At 44.4% G+C, this 19,404-nt stretch overlaps 1 protein-coding gene across 1 annotated transcript; it reads right to left on the reverse strand.

The window, feature by feature from the left end:
- Positions 1-673: 673 nt before the first annotated feature.
- Positions 674-9,627, reverse strand: LOC148047942 (uncharacterized). The gene is given in 10 exon segments (XM_087708203.1): positions 674-751; positions 754-868; positions 951-1,200; positions 1,203-1,606; positions 1,608-2,559; positions 2,872-3,219; positions 3,724-3,853; positions 8,403-8,470; positions 8,598-8,712; positions 9,211-9,627. Coding segments are annotated over 10 exon segments (2,877 nt in total).
- Positions 9,628-19,404: the final 9,777 nt, after the last annotated feature.

Genomic DNA, 19,404 nt, shown 5'->3' on the forward strand with positions numbered 1-19,404 from the left:
TATACCACGGATTTCAAACTCCATGTGTCACATGGCCGTCACGTGACCTATTGCAACAGTTTCCCTATTAGCAGAGCTGGGGTGGGCGTATCCTCCATGTGACACAACCAGCTTGTGAGCCACCACTTTGACATTCTTATATACTGTATATACAGATACATTCAAAAATGTATAAATCATAAAAAATAAAAAATACATACAGTAGAACTCATTAAATCAATGATTAGCATACATTCTCATCCAAATGTATCTTTGTTTTGGGGATTCTCCAGTCTATGAATCGTGTTATGGGGAAAAAGACTATGGGGTGTTCTGAAGCTCTTTCAATACTACATGCATTTATATGGTTTCTCACTTGTATGCATTCTTTGATGGGATGTAAGTTCACTGAGTATTCTGAAGTCTTTTCCACACTTCATGCATCTATATGGCTTCGCCCGTGTGGATCCGTTGATGGGATGTAAGTTCACTGCTTGTTCTGAAGCCCTTTCCAAACTCCATGCATTTATAGGGCTTCTCCCCTGTGTGCATCCTTTGATGGGTAATAAGGTTACCGTTTTGGATAAAGCCCTTTCCACACTCCATGCATTTATATGGTTTCTTCCCTGTATGGATCCTTTGATGGCATGTAAGATTACTGCTTGTTCTGAAGCCCTTTCTACACTCCATGCATTTATATGGCTTTTCCCCTGTGTGGATCCTTTGATGGGTTGCACGATCTTTCGTTGCTCTGAAGCCCTTTCCACACTCCATGCATTTATATGGCTTCTCCCCTGTGTGGATCCTTTGATGGGTAATAAGGTGAGCCTTTCGGCTAAGGCCCTTTCCACACTCCATGCATTTATATGGCTTCTCCCCGGTATGGATCCTTTGATGGCATGTAAGATCATTCCTGTTTCTGAAGCCCGTTCCACACTCCATGCATTTATATGGCTTTTCCCGTGTGGAACCTTTGATGGCTTGTAAGATCACTGCTGTTTCTGAAGCCCTTTCCACACTCCATGCATTTATATGGCTTCTCCACTGTGTGGATCCTTTGATGGGTAATAAGGTGAGCCTTTCGGCTAAGGCCCTTTCCACACTCCATGCATTTATATGGCTTCTCCCCTGTGTGGATCCTTTGATGGGATGTAAGTTTACTGCTTGTTCTGAAGTCCTTTCCACACTCCATGCATTTATATGGCTTCTCCCCTGTGTGGATCTTTGATGGGATGTAAGTTTACTGCTTGTTCGGAAGTCCTTTCCACACTCCATGCATTTATATGGCTTCTCCCCTGTGTGGATCCTTTGATGGGTAATAAGGTGAGCCTTTTGGCTAAAGCCCATTCCACACTCCATGCATTTATATGGCTTCTCCCCTGTGTGGATCCTTTGATGGGATGTAAGTTTACTGCTTTTTCGGAAGTCCTTTCCACACTCCATGCATTTATATGGCTTCTCCCCTGTGTGGATCCTTTGATGGCTTGTAAGATCACTGCTGTCTCTGAAGCCCTTTCCACACTCCATGCATTTATATGGCTTCTCCCCTGTGTGGATCCTTTGATGGATAATAAGGTGAATGTTTTGGCTAAAGTCCTTTCCACACTCCGTGCATTTATATGGCTTCTCCCGTGTGGATCCTTTGATGGGTTGCACGATCTTTCGTTGTTCTGAAGCCCTTTCCACACTCCATGCATTTATATGGCTTCTCCCCTGTGTGGATCCTTTGATGGGTAATAAGGTGAATGTTTTGGCTAAAGTCCTTTCCACACTCCGCGCATTTATATGGCTTCTCCCCTGTGTGGATCCTTTGATGGGTTGCACGATCTTTCGTTGTTCTGAAGCCCTTTCCACACTCCATGCATTTAAATGGCTTCTCCCCTGTGTGGATCCTTTGATGGCTTGTAAGATCACTGCTTTTTCTGAAGCCCTTTCCACACTCCATGCATTTATATGGCTTCTCCCCTGTGTGGATCCTTTGATGGGTAATAAGGTGAGCCTTTCGGCTAAGGCCCTTTCCACACTCCATGCATTTATATGGCTTCTCCCCTGTGTGGATCCTTTGATGGGATGTAAGAGCACTGCTGTTTCTGAAGCCCTTTCCACACTCCATGCATTTATATGGCTTCTCCCCTGTGTGGATCCTTTCATGGGATGTAAGTTCACTGCTTGTTCTGAAGTCCTTTCCACACTCCATGCATTTATATGGCTTCTCCCCTGTGTGGATCCTTTGATGGGATGTAAGTTCACTGCTTGTTCTGAAGTCCTTTCCACACTCCATGCATTTATATGGCTTCTCCCCTGTGTGGATCCTTTGATGGCGTGTAACATATCTGCCGTCTCTGAAGCCCTTTCCACACTCCATGCATTTATATGGCTTCTCCCCTGTGTGGATCCTTTGATGGCTTGTAAGATGTCTGCCGTCCCTGAAACCCTTTCCACACTCCATGCATTCATATGGCTTCTCCCCTGTGTGGATCCTTTGATGCCTTGTAAGTTTACTGCTTGTGCTGAAGCCCTTTCCACACTCCATGCATTTATATGGCTTCTCCCCTGTGTGGATCCTTTGATGCCTTGTAAGTTTACTGCTTGTGCTGAAGTCCTTTCCACACTTCATGCATTTATATGGCTTCTCCCCTGTGTGGATCCTTTGATGGGATGTAAGTTCACTGCTTGTTCTGAAGTCCTTTCCGCACTCCATGCATTTATATGGCTTCTCCCCTGTGTGGATCCTTTGATGCCTTGTAAGTTTACTGCTTGTGCTGAAGCTGTTTCCACACTCCATGCATTTCTCCATTGTGTATATCCTTTTATTAACAGTCTTGTTTCCATGTCCATTGCTTTTATTTGACTCCTCTCCCATGTGAAAACTCTTCTGTGATTCAAGACTCCCATTTTCTTGAGAACGTGTGAATATGCAACTGTAACTTTTTCTTTTTTCTTTGCATATATTGGCTCCTCCTTTGGCTTGTGATGCGCAGGGTCCATTTACATTTAATGTCTCTCTGAAGATTCTTACACCTTTCTCAATATATTTCTTTTTTAGTTTTTCTTGTTGATCAATAAAGTCCTGCATCTGAGCAACAATCAAAGTAGTTGAGCTTTTGCTATTCCAGTTATTTGATAGGTTTCTCTCCTGCCTTTGGAATTCTGTTTGAATTGGAGATTTCTCCATTACCTCTCCTTGTCTAAACACTTTGATTGGTTCTGCAGAGTCTTCATTGTAATTCTTATCAACACCTTGAAAGGGAAAGAGAAATGAAAGTGAGAGAAAGTTTGGGGGAAAATATCACTCTGTCCGAAGTCATATTGCTTGCGTTCAGGTATTGTGCCAAATTCTAATATATACTGCATAATTGTATCCTAATAATGGCATGGTATAGAAATAATAATATCTCTATTGATGAGAATAAAAGCTTTAAAAAACATTAAGTCATATTACTGAATGATATGGAAGCATCTGGGCCAAAATAGTTTAAATCTGTCTGATGGAGTTTGGCATTACCTCAAACTAAGGAATTGCTTTGTCACAAAATATAAAAACACATTGGATAGGATACATCTACGGTAAGCAAAATGCCATAGACCTATTTCCTTCCTAGGAGCACTAGAAAAACATAACTTTCCCTTCTGCCTCTGAAGAGAAGAGATCAAGTTAGAAACGTTTTCATAAGAACTAGCTAATGGCATCTAACTACAAAAGGTCTTCCTGAACTCTGTGACTGGAGAGTGGGAAACCCTTACCAAGAGAGGCCACATTCTTATAATTCTCCAGCATGACTTCCCAATGCAGAGCTTTTTGGTCAGGATCCAGCTGAGGCCACTCCTCCTCGGAGAAATAAACAGCCACCTCCTCAAAGGGCAGAAGATCCTCCTGAAAGGGGAAAAAATACAGAACAAACCAAGGAAGAACTGCAAGATCTTTCCATTTGTTTAAAAATTTCCAAAACAAAGCTATGCACTAAGTGATATACTTAGTAAGGATCTGTGGTTTAAATGAGAAAATAGAAAGAATAAGGAGCATTTGACTAAAGAAAGATTTTAGGCAGGTTTTATCAACTTGAATGATTCTGTAGGACTTTCAGTGCAATTTAGCTTAAATAAGCCTTGTTTCCTTCTGGATCAATTGATCTAACAAACATCCACTCAGTCATCATCAAAATACTCTTCCTTCTCGATCAATATATCCACCCATAATTAAAAGGCCTTCAGGGTCTTGAGAGAAAACTCACCAATCAGTGATACCAACCCTTCAGAAGTGTGTCTGTAGGCGAAAGGATTTTTGTAGTGTTTTATGAAATGAGTTACAATACAATACAAAAGCAGAGTTGGAAGGGACATTGGAGATCTTCTAGTCTAACCCTAAGCCTAGCCAGGAAGCCCCTATAGCATTTCAAATGGCTAACCACATCTTTTTAACGACTGCATATTGTGACATTCACAACATATGGAGACAAGCTGTTCCACTGATTAATTGTTCTAACTGTCAGGAAATTTATCCTCAGTTCTAAGTTGCTTCTCTCCTTGATTAGTTTCCACCCATTGCTTCTTGTCCTGTCCTCAGGTGCTTTGGAGAATAGTTTGACTCCCTCTTTTTGTGGCAACCCCTGAGATATTGGAACACTGCTATCATATCTTCCCTAGTCCTTCTTTTCATTAAACTAGACATACCCAGTTCTTGCAACCGTTCTTCATATGTTTTAGTCTCCAGTCCCCTAATCATCTTTGTTGCTCTTCTCTGCACTTTCTAGAGTCTCCACATCTTTTCTACATCATGGCGACCAAAACTGAATGCAGTATTCCAAGTGTGGCCTTACAAAGGCATTATAAAGTGGTACTAACACTTCATGTGATCTTGATTCTATCCCTCTGTTTATGCAGCCTAGAACTGTGTTGGCTTTTTGGCAGCTGCTGCACACTGCTGGCTCATATTTAAATGGTTGTCCACTAGGACTCCAAGATTCCTCTCACAGTTACTACTATTGAGCAAGGTACCACCTATACTGTACCTGAGAAAGGAAACAGAATACTATCTAATTTTGGAAAAATTATACAAATTGCTAGATGACAGAAATAGTATATAAGAATCTAAAAAATATAGTTTGTATTGTAGAAGAAGTGGGAATTAGTGATAAGAAGGTAGGAAAAGTAGAATTTGCAGAAGTAGAAAAAGGTATTTATTCGTAGAAGAGCAATAAAGACTGTCTGATATAAATAACCAAACATAGACTGATAAACAAAACAGTAAGAAGTAATAGGATGGTAAGTGGGAAAATGTACAGAGATGGATTGAGAGGGGGAAAATATTTGTAAAAATTCAACAATATCTGCTGTAAGAAGGAAATGGAAGTTCCAATGTTACTTGTAAGTGTTGTCTATGTATTTGTCAATGTGTATAAGTGTTTATAATAAAAATAATTTTTAAAAAAGAGCTAGCATGACTTTTCATGCTGCTCATAATATAAGCCCTACGCCCCAAAATAAGTCCAAAGTCAGTGTGTCGTCAGTGGGGCAGTGGGCAGGGCCATCATCAGAGGTGGCAAGCACGTGCGCAGGGCCAGATGGTGTCTGGAAGCAAGTGCAGCCTGGGTGGGGGCAGGGGGTGGCATGCGATCCGTCCCACCGTCTGTCTTTGCTTGGGCACAGTGTGCAGTGGAGCTGGAGGACCAGGCTGGACACTGGGGGCCGAGAATGCAGGTGCTACACCCTGGCGGCCACCCCCGGCCCACCACTTGCCTCGCCTCACAGCAGTGGCACTGGCAGAGGCGCGGCGATGGTGGGAAAGGTAGGTGATCTGGCCTATCAAATACGCTGTGTGGACTCTTGGCCACTCTGTCCGTCTTTGCTTGCCAGCTGCTGCGGGCCAAATCACATGCCTTCCCCAACCACCCCCACACCTCTAGCTGCTGCTGGCTCCTCTGCGAGGCGAGTGAAGCCAAGTGGTAGGGCGGGGTGATGATGACACGCCACAACCCGTGCACTTTTGGCCCCCACCGTTCAACCTAGCCCTCCAGCTCTGCCACACACTGCGCAAGCAAATATAGGCGGTGCAATGGGGCTTTTCAACGCTCACCTTAGAAGGAAGGAATAGTAGGGAAAAGGGGGACAGTAGCTTGAGGGCTGCCTCTTCCCCATATGCTCCCTGAGCTTGTTCAGTGAAACCCGGTATGGAGGAAGTGTCTGTTTCTTTCAGATTTGTCCCAGCCCTCCCATCCTCTTTGAAACTTAGCCTCCCTCTTCGGAGGGTGATAGAGCGCAAGGGTAGGGTAAAGCACAGGAGAAACAGGGGAGAGAAGCCGCACATCGAAGGACGAGGGTCTCGCCCGCCTCTCCATGAGATCTCTCAGATAACATGGCATGCAAAAACCAAAGGGTAAAAGCCATTCTTTCCAATTAGCAGCAGCGCCTAAATCAAAACCAAGCACTGCAAGTCCGTGTGCCTTTCCCATTGGTTGCCCCCTTTTTTGGAAGTGTTTCACCACCGCTGGTGTTATTCACATCACATCATGGCGTGTTCTGGAAGGGAGAAGATGCAGCTCTTGCTGCCCACCTGGAGGTGGGTGAGGAGGGCCAGGCTCCCCTTCCCCTGTGGTTCTGCAAAGCCCATGAAGTTTTGCGTGGAGAAGCAGATTGCTTCCAGCAGGGTTGGCTTCAGCACCCGCTTAAGACAGCAAACAGAAGAGCTTGGCTCTTTTTCTCCAGGGCCTTTGAAATTCACATACACACAGAGACCCCTTTTCACTTTTCTGCCTTAAAATTCTGGGCTCTGGCAGCAGGGATACTTCATCCTTTCCGCAAGAGAGTCTCGCCAGCGTCCCCTTGATGGCCTTTCCCTCTCCCCACACAGTCCCCAGGGAGGGAGAGAGAGGGCGAGAGAGAGAAAGGGTGTGGGAACAAACAGAAAGGACGCCTGGACTCACAGCACTTTGTTTTGATATGCACACCATGGGAGGCCTCACGCAGAGGTGGGTGAGCTCCTCATCCTTAGCTACTGGATGGAGGGCTAGGCTGGGCTGAAGCAGAGGAGAAAAGAATGGGGGAAGGTGCCCCCTGCAGCTGTCCCAGTTGCTGCGAGTGGCCAGCACATCGAAAACCAAAAGTGGACTTGCGTGCTGCCTCTTGCACGGCGGAAGAGGGGGAAACGCAGAGAAGTACCACCTTCCCTTTGGGAAAGAAGGACTTGCCCGCGCAGGATTTATTTATTTATTTCCCTTCCAAAACATGCAGGAATAGCACTGGCAGCAGGCAGGGAACTACCCCCTTCATGTCCAGCAGTTTTTAAATTGCAGAATTCAAAATTCCTAAAAAGAATCTCCAACCGAAAGCAGAGGGCAAAATGGCAGAAGACACTGGTTCCACCACAAAACCGCGATGCCCTTATCCATGCCGACATAAGTGCGGAGGCAAATCCGCGGCGTCCGAAGCGCTAAGAAAAAAACGACCCTACCGCCGCGACAACAGCGCGGTGACAGAAGGGCGTTCTACGTGCTTCGTTCTTTGCCTCCAAAGGTAGCCGCCCTCCTCCAGCTGACAGCGGCAGCGGGCACGGGGCAAAGCGGGCTGCCCAGCAGCAGCAGCCCGCGGGAAGGGTCCAGCTCAGCCGCGGGGGGCAGCTGGAAGTGGAGGAGGACGCGGCAGCGGCGGCGGCTGAGGCTCTCCCAGGCCGGCGAAATGGGCTTGCCCGGCAGAGGCAGGCTGCCCTCTTCTTCCTCAACAACATCTCCTTGGACGGGTGGCCTCCGCCGCCGGCGCATCCCCCGGAGGAAGAGGCAGGGCGGGCGTCGGCGTTGGGTGAGGCTCTCCCGGGGCCGGCGAAGTGGGCTTGCCCGGTGGCGGCGGCCGCCCATCGAAGGAGATGTTGTTGAGGAAGAAGAGGGCGGGCTGCCTCTGCCGGGCAAGCCCGCTTCACCGGCCCCGGGAGAGCCTCAGCCGCCGCCGCCGCTGCTGCGTCCTCCTCCACCGCCAGCGTTGGCGGCCCTGCTCGGGCCCCCCGCAGGCTTCCTGCTGTCCCCCGTGGCTGTGCTGGACCCTTCCCGCAGGCTGCTGCTGCTGGGCAGCCCGCTTTGCCCCGTGCCCGCTGCCGCTGTCAGCTGGAGGAGGGGAGCTACCTTTGGAGGCAAAGAACGAAGTATGTAGAACGCCCTTCTGTTGCCGCGCTGTTGTCCCCACGGTGATGACGTCGCGACTTTAGCGACGCGATTTAATCTCCGCTATTTTGCGTAGCGCGGTTTTGTCGTGCCACGGAAGACACTATATGTAGTTCTCAGCTAATAACAGTTTTTAGTGACTGTTCAAAATTACACAGCAGTGAAAAAAGTGACATGGCCATTTTTCACACTTATGACTGTACTCCCTCTACATCCTCTGATTTCTTGATGGAAATGGGGAAAAACAAATCTAGTCAATGAATATTCTTCTCATACCTGAACTGGAGGTTCAATCCTAGTTTCTGTTCCCCCAAAACGAAGAGTCAACTTCCTTCTATTCTTCCCTGTGAGGGAGACAGAATTTCAAAAAGAATAATTCATAAGATGGGAGGAGTTATGCTATAGAGAAGACGACACAGAGAAGATGAGAAAGTTAGAATTTATCAAAGGAGTGGAAGGACCTTATATTACCTCCTGAGGTGTCCTGATTTGGATCTCCCTGAGGGATCCCCCTGAAAGGCAGGTCTTGAGGGAGATTTGACAAATGCCTCTTTCTCTCAGGATCTCTGATCTCCATTGCGAAGGACTTGAAATAGCAGAAAAGAATTAATGGACATCACAAATCATGAAGTGGTTTCTTTCCAAGTGAACACCACTGCAAATCACTCAGTGTCAATCAATTAGTCTGGGAGGTAAGAAAGAAATCGCTGTGCAAAATCTTTCTTCTAGAATGGATAAGAAAACTATACAAAGATTAGTGAAGCATCTCCACATAGTATGAATGACAGGAAAATCTGGTAAGAAGACATCAAAATCCAAAGGAAAAGATGTTTGTGTATAATATAATGCCTGAACAAGAGGAAGACATATGGTTGAAGAGTTTAAAATTTGTATTAAATTATAATTTAAAATAAATATTTCATAAAATTATGTATCCTCTTACTTAACCCTGATAAACTACCAAAGATATATAAAGGAATTTCAATTACGTGTTTGAAATCTAAATGTAAAAAAGGAACTTTTTACCAACTCTGCTGGACTTGTGACAAAGGAAAAAAATACCGGGGTAAGATTTATATTTCACCTGCAACTCAACCTGCTCCTTCTTCTCCTCCGCCTGGCTCAGGAGGAAGCCTTCCACCAGGGCCACCGCCTGGGAGCTGGTCTCTGCTCCACACTCCCGCACCCAGCTCTCCATCTGCAGGGGCAGAAGGGCCAGGAACTGCTCCAGAACCACCAGGTCCAGCATCTGCGCTTTTGTGTGCTTTTCTGGTTCCAACCATCGACTACAAAAGAAGTGGAGCCGACTACAAAGTCCTCGGGGACCCTCATCCTCCTGATATTGGACGCTCCTGAAGTTCCAGGCCTGAACTTGTGAAACGATGGTTCCTTCTTCCAGCACCTTCTGCCCAGTTCTTGCCCAGATCTCCCCACGGATTCCAGACTGAGCAATGGAAGGGCCTTTTCCACTTCCCTCACTTGCTAAAGGAAGACCAGCCATTCTCTCTCTGCCCTGTAACACAATTCAGAATTACTGCAAGGAAGATTGTGTATGTCCAAATGCTTTTTTCATTTCTTGAGAGAAATATCCACCTGCTTCAGTTCCAATACAGGAGGAAGGCATTGGGAATAAAATGGATGCTGGAGGCTGATTGGAAAGAAAGCAGAACCACCAACCACATGTCATTCTGGGACAGCTGACAAAATGGAGTTTAGAGTGGGTGGATTTTATACCTTCTGGATTCCATAGAGGTCATGTAGGGCTCATGGGTGTCACTTTATAAGCAAAAGGGGAAATGCAAATCCTAGGTATTTGTCTGAAAACATACAATTTTGTCTAATGCCCACGAGCACAAGTTCTGGGATTCTCTTTCCATTCACATAGATTGTAATTTTCTCTTTAAGATCTGAGCAGGACTGGAGGATTACAGAAGGCACTTGTGTTACTGTCATATGACCATGCATGGTGGGCATTTCTAAGCTGGAGAACCTTTATAAAAAGTCTCCCATCTTTGTGATCTGGATTCTTACCATCCTGTACGTTTTCTTCCTTCCTTTGGGGAGTTCTGCAAAATCTCCAAATGGCTATACGTTATGAAACATTATGAAAAACAGGGGAAAGGAGAGGACCTTGTCAAGATTGAAACCACTGCTCTAAAAACACTAAACCACAACCGGTATTATGCCATTCATATATCAAGGCAAAGCCCAAGTTTGTCAACCTTTGGCTTAATTGTGTTGCTTATCTGAAGTTTCTGACCCAGTCTTTCTGAATGGATTACCAAATCTGCATTTCTAAAAGCTGCCCCCCTAAGTTTCCCCTTGGGGCAGGGAGACTGAAGCTGGCTTCTGCCTCCCTTAAGAGCATGTTTCTCCATTTCTCCCTTAGGGGAAATATAATATTCTGATTCTTTTTAATATTCCCCCAAATAGTTGGTTCTCCGGGGGAGGGGGGAGGCTTCCCACACATTCATAGCCATGTTCATCTAGCCATGGGAATACCTAAAGTCCTCTTACCCAAAGAAATAACATTGTCTCTAAAGAAGATGAACAAAAGACCTCCATTTTGTGATTCTCTCACAAAAAAGGGAATATATTCAAAAAATCTCCAATTAGGACACAAATACTACAAATGGCAAGAGACAAAACATTGAAATACAAAGATTGTGATTCTGAAACAGGTACCAAGGAGACTGAGAGAGATAAGAAGAGAATATCAATTTTTGACTAAAAATTCTACAGAAAAAAAAGAGTTAATTATAGATGGCTGATCCCAGAAGGTTTGATGTTTCTATGGCAAGGACAAAGACATAGAATAGATTCAACTGATAAAGCAGAACTATTCTATGCAGAATACTTTAGAGGGAAAGAGGGGGAGACAGGAAAAGAAGAATCATTAATTGAACTACAAGATAATGGCCAGGCTGCAACTGGAAAAGAAGAAGGCACTGTGGATACTAAAGAACAATGAGAACCAAGATCTACTAGAGCAGTATAAAACATAAACATGGAGGAGAAAAAATTAATTTCAATAAATATAAATGGACTTAACTCAGCTATTAAAAGAAGGAAAACATTTCATAAATTAGAGAAATTAAAAGTGGATGTAATTTGGCTTCAAGAAGTTCACATTAAAAAACAACAGGAACAATTATTGATACAACCTAAACTAGGGAAAATATTTACTACATTGCCACGATGCAAGAAAAGAGAAGTGGTTCTGTATATTAAGGCTACAATTTCAGCAGAGCAAATCTACACAGATGACGATGGAAGAATCTTAATGGTGGAAATTATGGACAATAACAAGAAAATACTTTTAACAGCAATTTATGCTCCTAACGTTAGCCAAGAGGAATTTTATAACAAATTACATATGAGAATTATTGAATTGGACAATGTTCATATTTGTATGATGGGAGACTTTAATGGAAATGTAGATCAGAATATGGACTATAAAACACACAAAACCCCACAAAACTAAATAGAAAGACTCTTCCTAAATCCATTTTTAAAATGACTGATGAAATAGACTTAAAACCCCACTTTTTCAGCTCTACCCTATGGATGAGTCAACTTCTTCCTACCCTTCCTTCATTTCTGAGGATGTGGATTTATTCCCGAGGACAGCATGCTTGGTCTCTGCTTTCCCCCCATGCCTATTACAATCACGCAAAAGGGCGGTTAGACGGGAGGGAACCATAGGATCTGGGGAAGTTTCTCAAACTCAAAAAACTGAACCTGGATGAAAAGTAGGCATGTCCCTCTTCCTCTTTTTTTAGAGTGAGAACCCTCCGTCTCCCTTTCTGTGAAAAGAACACGCGCACACACACAAACACACACTTACCTTTCCCACCTGTGGAAATTTAAGAGTTTCTCTCCGCCTTTCTAAACTCCTGCGCAGCACGTGTGTTTAAAAAGAGAGAGAGAGAGAGAGAGAGAGAGAGAGAGAGAGAGAGAGAGAGAGAGAGAGAGAGAGAGACTCGTATCCTAGAAAGAAAAAAACAGAATGACGTCACTGCCTTCCCAACTTGTAACCGGGGCTCAAAACTGAGCCCCCCCTGGTGGATTTTCTGTGCGCGCAAAGGGGAAAGAGCGGAGAAATGGTGCATTTCCCCATGGGGGGCCTGGTGGGGCTCCTTGATTGGGAAGATTTTGGCAATGTTATACTTCAGTAGATAGCTTTGTATTTAAAGTACTGCTATTAGGAGAAAAAGAAAAATCTCATTTAAATCTGTTGCTGAGGAAGAAAGGAATAAATCAACCAAAACAAGAAGGAAAAAATGAAAGGTGGCTGTACAATGTACCCCGGCTTCACTTTCCGAAAGAAAGGGAGAATACAAATCTAATAAATTTCCTTCTCTTGCAGTGAGTTGGAATTTTGGCCACTTTTTCAGCTCTACCATATGGATGAGTCAACTTCTTCCTACCCTTCCTTGTTAGGGAGACTTAGCAACAAAAACGTTGGGCTCAATCCAGGACTACCTATAATATGTACATCATCCAATTTCCTGAGGGACGGGGAGATACTAATCGAGTTAGTGAAAGTCCTTTTCAATGCTTTTTCAAGTATAGCAATGTTCATCTATCCAGGTGTTGCAGAAAATGACAGACTTAGACTTCTCAGGATACAGGAAAAGTTTATTTGGCAAGCCCTTAAGCCTGTGATGGTGAACCTATGGCACTTGTGACCAAAGTGGCACACAGAGCCATGTCACCTGGCACATGTGGCATTGCCCTTTCCTCTTCCGGGTTTCTGCCCTGCATGCGCAGGCAACAATCAGCTGGCCTTTGTGCGTGCAGCAGTGCCAGAAACCGGAAGAGCTGGTCTTCTGTTTTCCGCCATGAGCATGTGTGCTGTCCAGCTGATTGATGCGTGCACATGCCTGCCAGAAACCCGGAAGAGGAAGGGGTGATGCCGCACATGCCAGGCGACATGGCATGCGCACATCAGAAAACGGAAGTTCATTTTCCCCTGGTAGCTCCTCTTTCTCGTTGCACTTAGTGCCAAAAATGTTTGCCATCACTACCTTAAGCCTTCAACAACCATTCAGCCAAACTCATCCCCCTAGAAATAGTTTTCTGAGATGGTAAATGGATGCCTTCCACCTAGGATATTCAGTGTATTTGGCATTTAACAAAGGATGAAAATTCAGTCCACATCAAATGAAATGCCAGTCAACTGACCCTAGTTTAGGATGCTCCATTTCTCTTTCTTCCTACACTCAGCCATGCAAGATGCTTGAACACAAACAGGTCAACCAAATCGAGGGGCTCAGTTCACATGAAACACAAAGGCTAAAAAGCACACAGCTGAACATGATGATCTGGTTCACTACCCCCCTATGGCAAATTGAACTGCTGAAGCACCAAACCTAGTTTAGTGTCATCCAGCACATAATGGGAATGCAGGCATAATCTTTTGCAGCTCTTCCTTCCTAACTTTTTCTGATTTCCTGCTCGAGATTTCCCATGCAAGCTCACCCACTTCCGCTATGCAGGAGCTGAAGAAATGGGGCAGAAAAGACTATCCAGTTCACCCCTTTTCTTTTCTGGGACCTGAATTTATTCCTGGTCTGGACTTCTGCTTCCCCCTCTGCCTATTAGAATCATCAAAAAGGGTGGTAGGGAAACATGGGATCTGGGGGTCTCCCACTCCCAGGATTCGAAATGTCCTGTCATGAGTGGATTTCTGCAGGCAGTATTTGCTTTGCTTATGAATGGAGCCATCCAGATAGTTGGGTTCCTGTTTCAATAAGCTCCTTATCTCCTTCAGTGCCTGCATCCCTTTGAACTTGGCTTCTTGTTATAATGTTTTCTTTAGGCATCTGGCTGAAATGTGGAATGGGCTTCAGACGGTTTTTAGTAGCATCTTTGGGGGGTTTTTTGGCTTTTCTGAAGCTTTTCCTTATGGATAATATTTGTAAGGCTTTTCCTTATACTTAATATTTTATTTCGGATAATGGGGGGTTTGATTTCTGCTTACATATGGGAAGAACCACACACACACACACACATGCACACACCAGCCCTTTCCACATCTGTCTCTCTTTCCTTTAAGACGTTCTTGTGGCCTTTTTAATTGCCTGCGAAGCTCAAAGACCTTAAAGAGTTAAAGAGAGGGAGATTAATTAGAGGGACTCCAGCATCCTGGGGAGGCAGGTCTTATGATCTCACTACTTTCCGAACATGCAACAGTGGCCCAATGGTGAAGTACCCTTCTCTTCGCAGAATCAACTGGTGGAATTTCTGTGGGCCAGAGGTGCTGCTACAAAAAGTAGGGAATGGTGCATTTCCCATGGAAAACCAGGAGAGGGCATTCATGCTCCCTTTCATCAGGAACCCTTCACAATCCATCTGCTTTTGGCAGTGTTACACTGCAGTAAAGAGTATTGAAATTAAAAGTACTAGTTTTAAAAAATAACATTTGCTAATAGGAATCTCTCTTAAGTTTTTGTTGCTCAGAAATAACCCTTTTCCTGACAGTTAGAAAAATGGATCAGTGGAACAACTTCCCTTTAGAAGTTCCAACACTTTCAAAGAAGAGATTGGAAAACCATTTGTCTGAAACGGAATAGGGTTTCCTGTCCGAGCAGAGGCTTGGACTAGCAAATCTCCAAGGTCCCTTCCAACTCTGTTATTCTGTAAAAGAATGACTCAAAACAAACAAGAAGGAAAAATGAAAGGTGAAAGTGTTGCAGAAAATAACGGGACTTGGACATTTCAGGATCAAGGAGAAGTAGTTTTATTTGGCAGCCAAAGGTTCAGAATAATTTAGCCAATATAGTAAGGTGACCAGATTTTAACATTGGTAAAGAGGGACACCATTGACGGGGGGCGGGGGTGGTGGTTTCTTGATTAAATTTTTTTTAAAAATCAGGACTATTTTAAAACACCACAGGACGCGGGAGAAATTGTTCAAAAGCGGGACGTCTGGTCACCTTAATTTAGATGCCCCTCAAAGGTAAAACTCAGGGGGCTGAATTCTACAGGGCGAGGAGTAAAGGGGGGGGATTTGAGGGGCAGCCCAAAGCTATTTTTGGCAACTCTTTATGGACTTTCCGGTGACATTAACACTGAAAAGATTATGTTTTATGGATTTGTTTGTAGATAAGAGCTTGAATATGGGATGTATATTTGTATCCTTAGAGGGGTGTGAAGAATCACTAAATTTGTTTATAATTCTTGCAATGAAAGTTAGAAATTACATCTTTATTTCTTTTCTCTTTCATTATTACATTCCTTTTATTTGTAGTGCATTTTTTACTTTTTATTCTTTTGTTTCTTTACATTTAAATTGTATTATAATCAAAATTCTTAATAAAAATTATATATACGCACACACACACACACACACACACATATATGTGTGTGTGTGTGTGTGTGTGTGCGTATATTTAAATATATATATATGTTTTTTATTTGTGCTGATAAATAAATAAAGGGAGACTAGTATAGATCTATTTCAAGCTATTTAGCTCCCATCAGCTAGCCATACCCTTACTGGGATTTGAACCTGGGCTATATGGCATACTAGGCACACCAGGCAGAGATCTTAGCCATTAGGCCACAGGCTCTTATCCGTTATCAGCCGAAGCCAGGGTGAAAGGTATCTATTAGATTTTTACAACCCCTGGTAAGCCCCAATTATGGGAGGAAGCTAACTGCTTCCATCATCTGTCAATCGGCTCGTCACAAGAGTCCATCACGACAGAGACCCAATATTTTTACTGTTGCCTTTGTTATATTTGTGTTTTTTTATTTGTGCTGATAAATAAATAAAGGGAGACTAGTATAGATCTATTTCAAGTTATTTAGCTCTCATCAGCTAGCCATACCCTTACTGGGATTTGAACCTGGGCTATATGGCATACTAGGCACACCAGGCAGAGATCTTAGCCATTAGGCCACAGGCTCTTATCCGTTATCAGCCGAAGCCAGGGTGAAAGGTATCTATTAGATTTTTACAACCCCTGGTAAGCCCCCAATTATGGGAGGAAGCTAACTGCTATATATACATACATACATACATACATACATACATACATACATACATACATACATACATACATACACAAGTAATTCTTGACTTACAACCATTCATTTGGTGATATTTCAAAGGAATACTTTGAAAACAGGACTGAAAAAAATGACATATGATTGTTTTTCCTATGGCCACTGCAACATCCCCATAATCACATGATCAGAATTCAGGTGCTTTGCGAGTGGCATGTTTTTGAGACAGTTGCACTATATTAGGCTCATGTGATTACCATTTCTAACCCTTTCCAGCCAGTTTCCGACAAGCAAAGTCAATGGGGAAACCAGACTTACTTAATGACCTCATGATTCACTTAAGAACTACACGAGGCTGGATCCAGGCGGTTGTCACCGCCTCTCTTCGGGAGGGACACCTCCCCACCGCGCTTAAGGCGGCGGTGGTGAGGCCCCTCCTGAAGAAACCGTCCTTGGACCCAGCAGTTCTTAACAACTATCGTCCAGTCTCCAACCTCCCCTCTCTGGGGAAGGTTGTTGAGAAGGTGGTGGCCTTCCAGCTTCAGCGTACCTTGGAGGAAGCTAACTATCTTGACCCCTTCCAGTCTGGCTTCAGGCCCGGTTACAGCACTGAAACCGCTTTGGTCGCATTGACCGATGATCTCTGGAGAGCCAGAGATGGAGGCTATGCGTCCATCCTGGTTCTCCTTGACCTCTCAGCGGCTTTCGATACCATCGACCATGGTATCCTTCTGCGACGACTGCGGGAGGTGGGGGTGGGCGGCACTGTTTTACAGTGGTTCTCCTCCTACCTCTCAGACAGGTCGCAGTCGGTGTTGGTGGGGAGGGAGAGATCGTCCCCGAGGCCCCTAACCTGTGGGGTGCCGCAGGGCTCGGTTCCGTCCCCCCTGCTATTTAACATATACATGAAACCGCTGGGCGAGATCATTCGGAGGCACGGGATTAAGTACCATCAATATGCGGACGATACGCAGTTGTATCTGTCCGCCCCGTGCCAACTCAATGAAGCGGTGGACGTGATGAACCGGGGCCTTGAGGCTGTTAAAGACTGGATGAGAGCTAACAAACTGGTACTCAACCCGGAAAAGACCGAGTGGCTGTTGTGTTTTCCTCCCAAAAATTTGGCTAACGTTCCATCAATCAGGCTGGGGGGGCAAAATTTATTCCCCTCAGACAGGGTCCGCAACTTGGGAGTCCTCCTGGACCCACAGCTGAGTTTTGACCACCACTTGTCAGCTGTGACCAGGGGGGCATTTGCCCAGGTTCGCCTGGTGCGCCAGTTGCGGCCCTACCTGAACCGGGAGGCTCTCACAACAGTCACTCGAGCCCTTGTGATCTCTAGGCTGGAATACTGCAATGTGCTCTACATGGGGCTGCCCTTGAAGAGCATCCGGCGACTTCAGCTAGTCCAGAACGCGGCCGCGCGAGTGATCATGGGCGCACCACGGTTCGCCCATATAACACCAATCCTCCGTGAGCTGCGCTGGCTACCTGTTGATCGTCGGGTGCACTTCAAGGTCTTACTTACTACCTATAAAGCGCTCCATGGTAGTGGATCTGACTATTTGAGAGACCGCCTCCTGCCAATTACCTCCCTGCATCCCATCAGATCGCACAGAGTAGGCCTCCTCCGAATCCCATCCGCCAGTCAGTGCCGACTGGCGACTACGCGGAGGAGAGCCTTCTCAGTTGCAGCTCCGACATTATGGAACAACCTCCCCGTGGAGATCCGTACCCTCACCACAGTCCAGGCCTTCCGCACAGCCCTCAAGATCTGGCTATCCCGTCAGGCCTGGGGATAGGATTACTCTCACCCCGCCCGAATGTTGAGTGAATGTTGTGTTTTTATGGTTAATTTTCTTTTAATCACGATTCTTTTTTTTTTTTTTAAGTCTTGTTTTGCACTCCCTTCCCTTTATTGTTGTAAGCCGCCCTGAGTCCCCTCAGGGAAAAGGGCGGCATATAAATCCCTAATAAAATCCTAAAAATCCTAAATTATTTTTTTAACAATGATGGCTAAAAGATTGTAAATTGGGGCAAAATTCACTTAGCCAAAGAAATATTGGGCTCAATTGTGGTGTTAAGTTGAGAATCTTATGTTTGTCAGTGTGTGCCTGTTTTGCAGGAACGATGGGAAATTATTCCTTGAGGATATGCTTTGCAGTCACCAATTTGTAAAAATGGATTAAACTTTGAGTATTGCCTCTTACTTTGCAAAGGAAAAAATGAATTTAATACTGAAAAATATACTCTATGCATGTTGAAATAGTCTACTTATAAACCATGATTGTCTGAACTCAGCTAATTGCAGTTTATTGAAGAAACCATAATTAAGCAAACTAATGGAATACTGTGTGAACACAGCTATTATTTTTCACAAAGGAGTACTATGAAGATAAAATGAAAAAATAAAATGATAAAAAAATCGGGACTTTTTAAAAACGCCGCGGAGCGCGGGACAAATTGTGAAATATCGTGACTGTCCCACTAAAAGCGGGATGTCTGGTCACCTTACAATATAGCCATTTGAAAATCTAAACAGTGTTCTGAAGGAAACATACATTCTTATACTTTGTCAAAAGCAGCACAACACGGAAATAGTTAACCCATTTCTGATTGGTTACCTTGAGGAAAGAAGCCTTATAAGCAGACACCGTCTTGTTTCCCCTTTTGTCTGGGCCGCAGGTCATAATGGCTACGTGGCTTTGTAAGAACTTTAGCTGAATTCTGTAGTTGTAGGGGGTCATCTTCTACACCCAGTTGTCTTATATGCAGGAAAATATGGTAATTGCAATGTGATTCTTATCAGAGCTCAGGCTGCATAAAGGTGAAGAGGAAATCCATCAGAAGCGACTCCTCTGTGTTCAGGGAGGGAGGTGAAACAAACCTGGGAGACATAAAACTACACAGCAGGACAAAAGAAAACTGAGGAAGAAGAACAAGGGGCAGAAAAGTTTTTAAACCTTGGTTGAAACCTGAATAAACTTCTCAATATAAGTGCAACTTTCAACTATTAAATTTCTTTGGTTATTATATAATTAAATTTCAGTCCTCCCATGGACTATCTGGTAATCTCCTTATTTCTCTTATCCACTTTCTATCTTGTCTTCCCTTGCATCTCCTTCATCCATCCATGCTATGCATAATTCTTTTCTCCTTATTGTAGGTGATCGTTATGGCTTGTGACAGGTCCTATCCCTTCTGGATTACCTCTATGACCCACAAATGCCTTTGAGAGGCAAGAAAGAACCTGGAGCAGCCT

The sequence above is a fragment of the Thamnophis sirtalis genome, unplaced genomic scaffold, assembly GCF_051295495.1.
Source record: "Thamnophis sirtalis isolate CommonGarterSnake01/CBP01778 unplaced genomic scaffold, rThaSir2_p1.2 scaffold_3, whole genome shotgun sequence".
Lineage (NCBI taxonomy): Eukaryota > Metazoa > Chordata > Lepidosauria > Squamata > Natricidae > Thamnophis > Thamnophis sirtalis.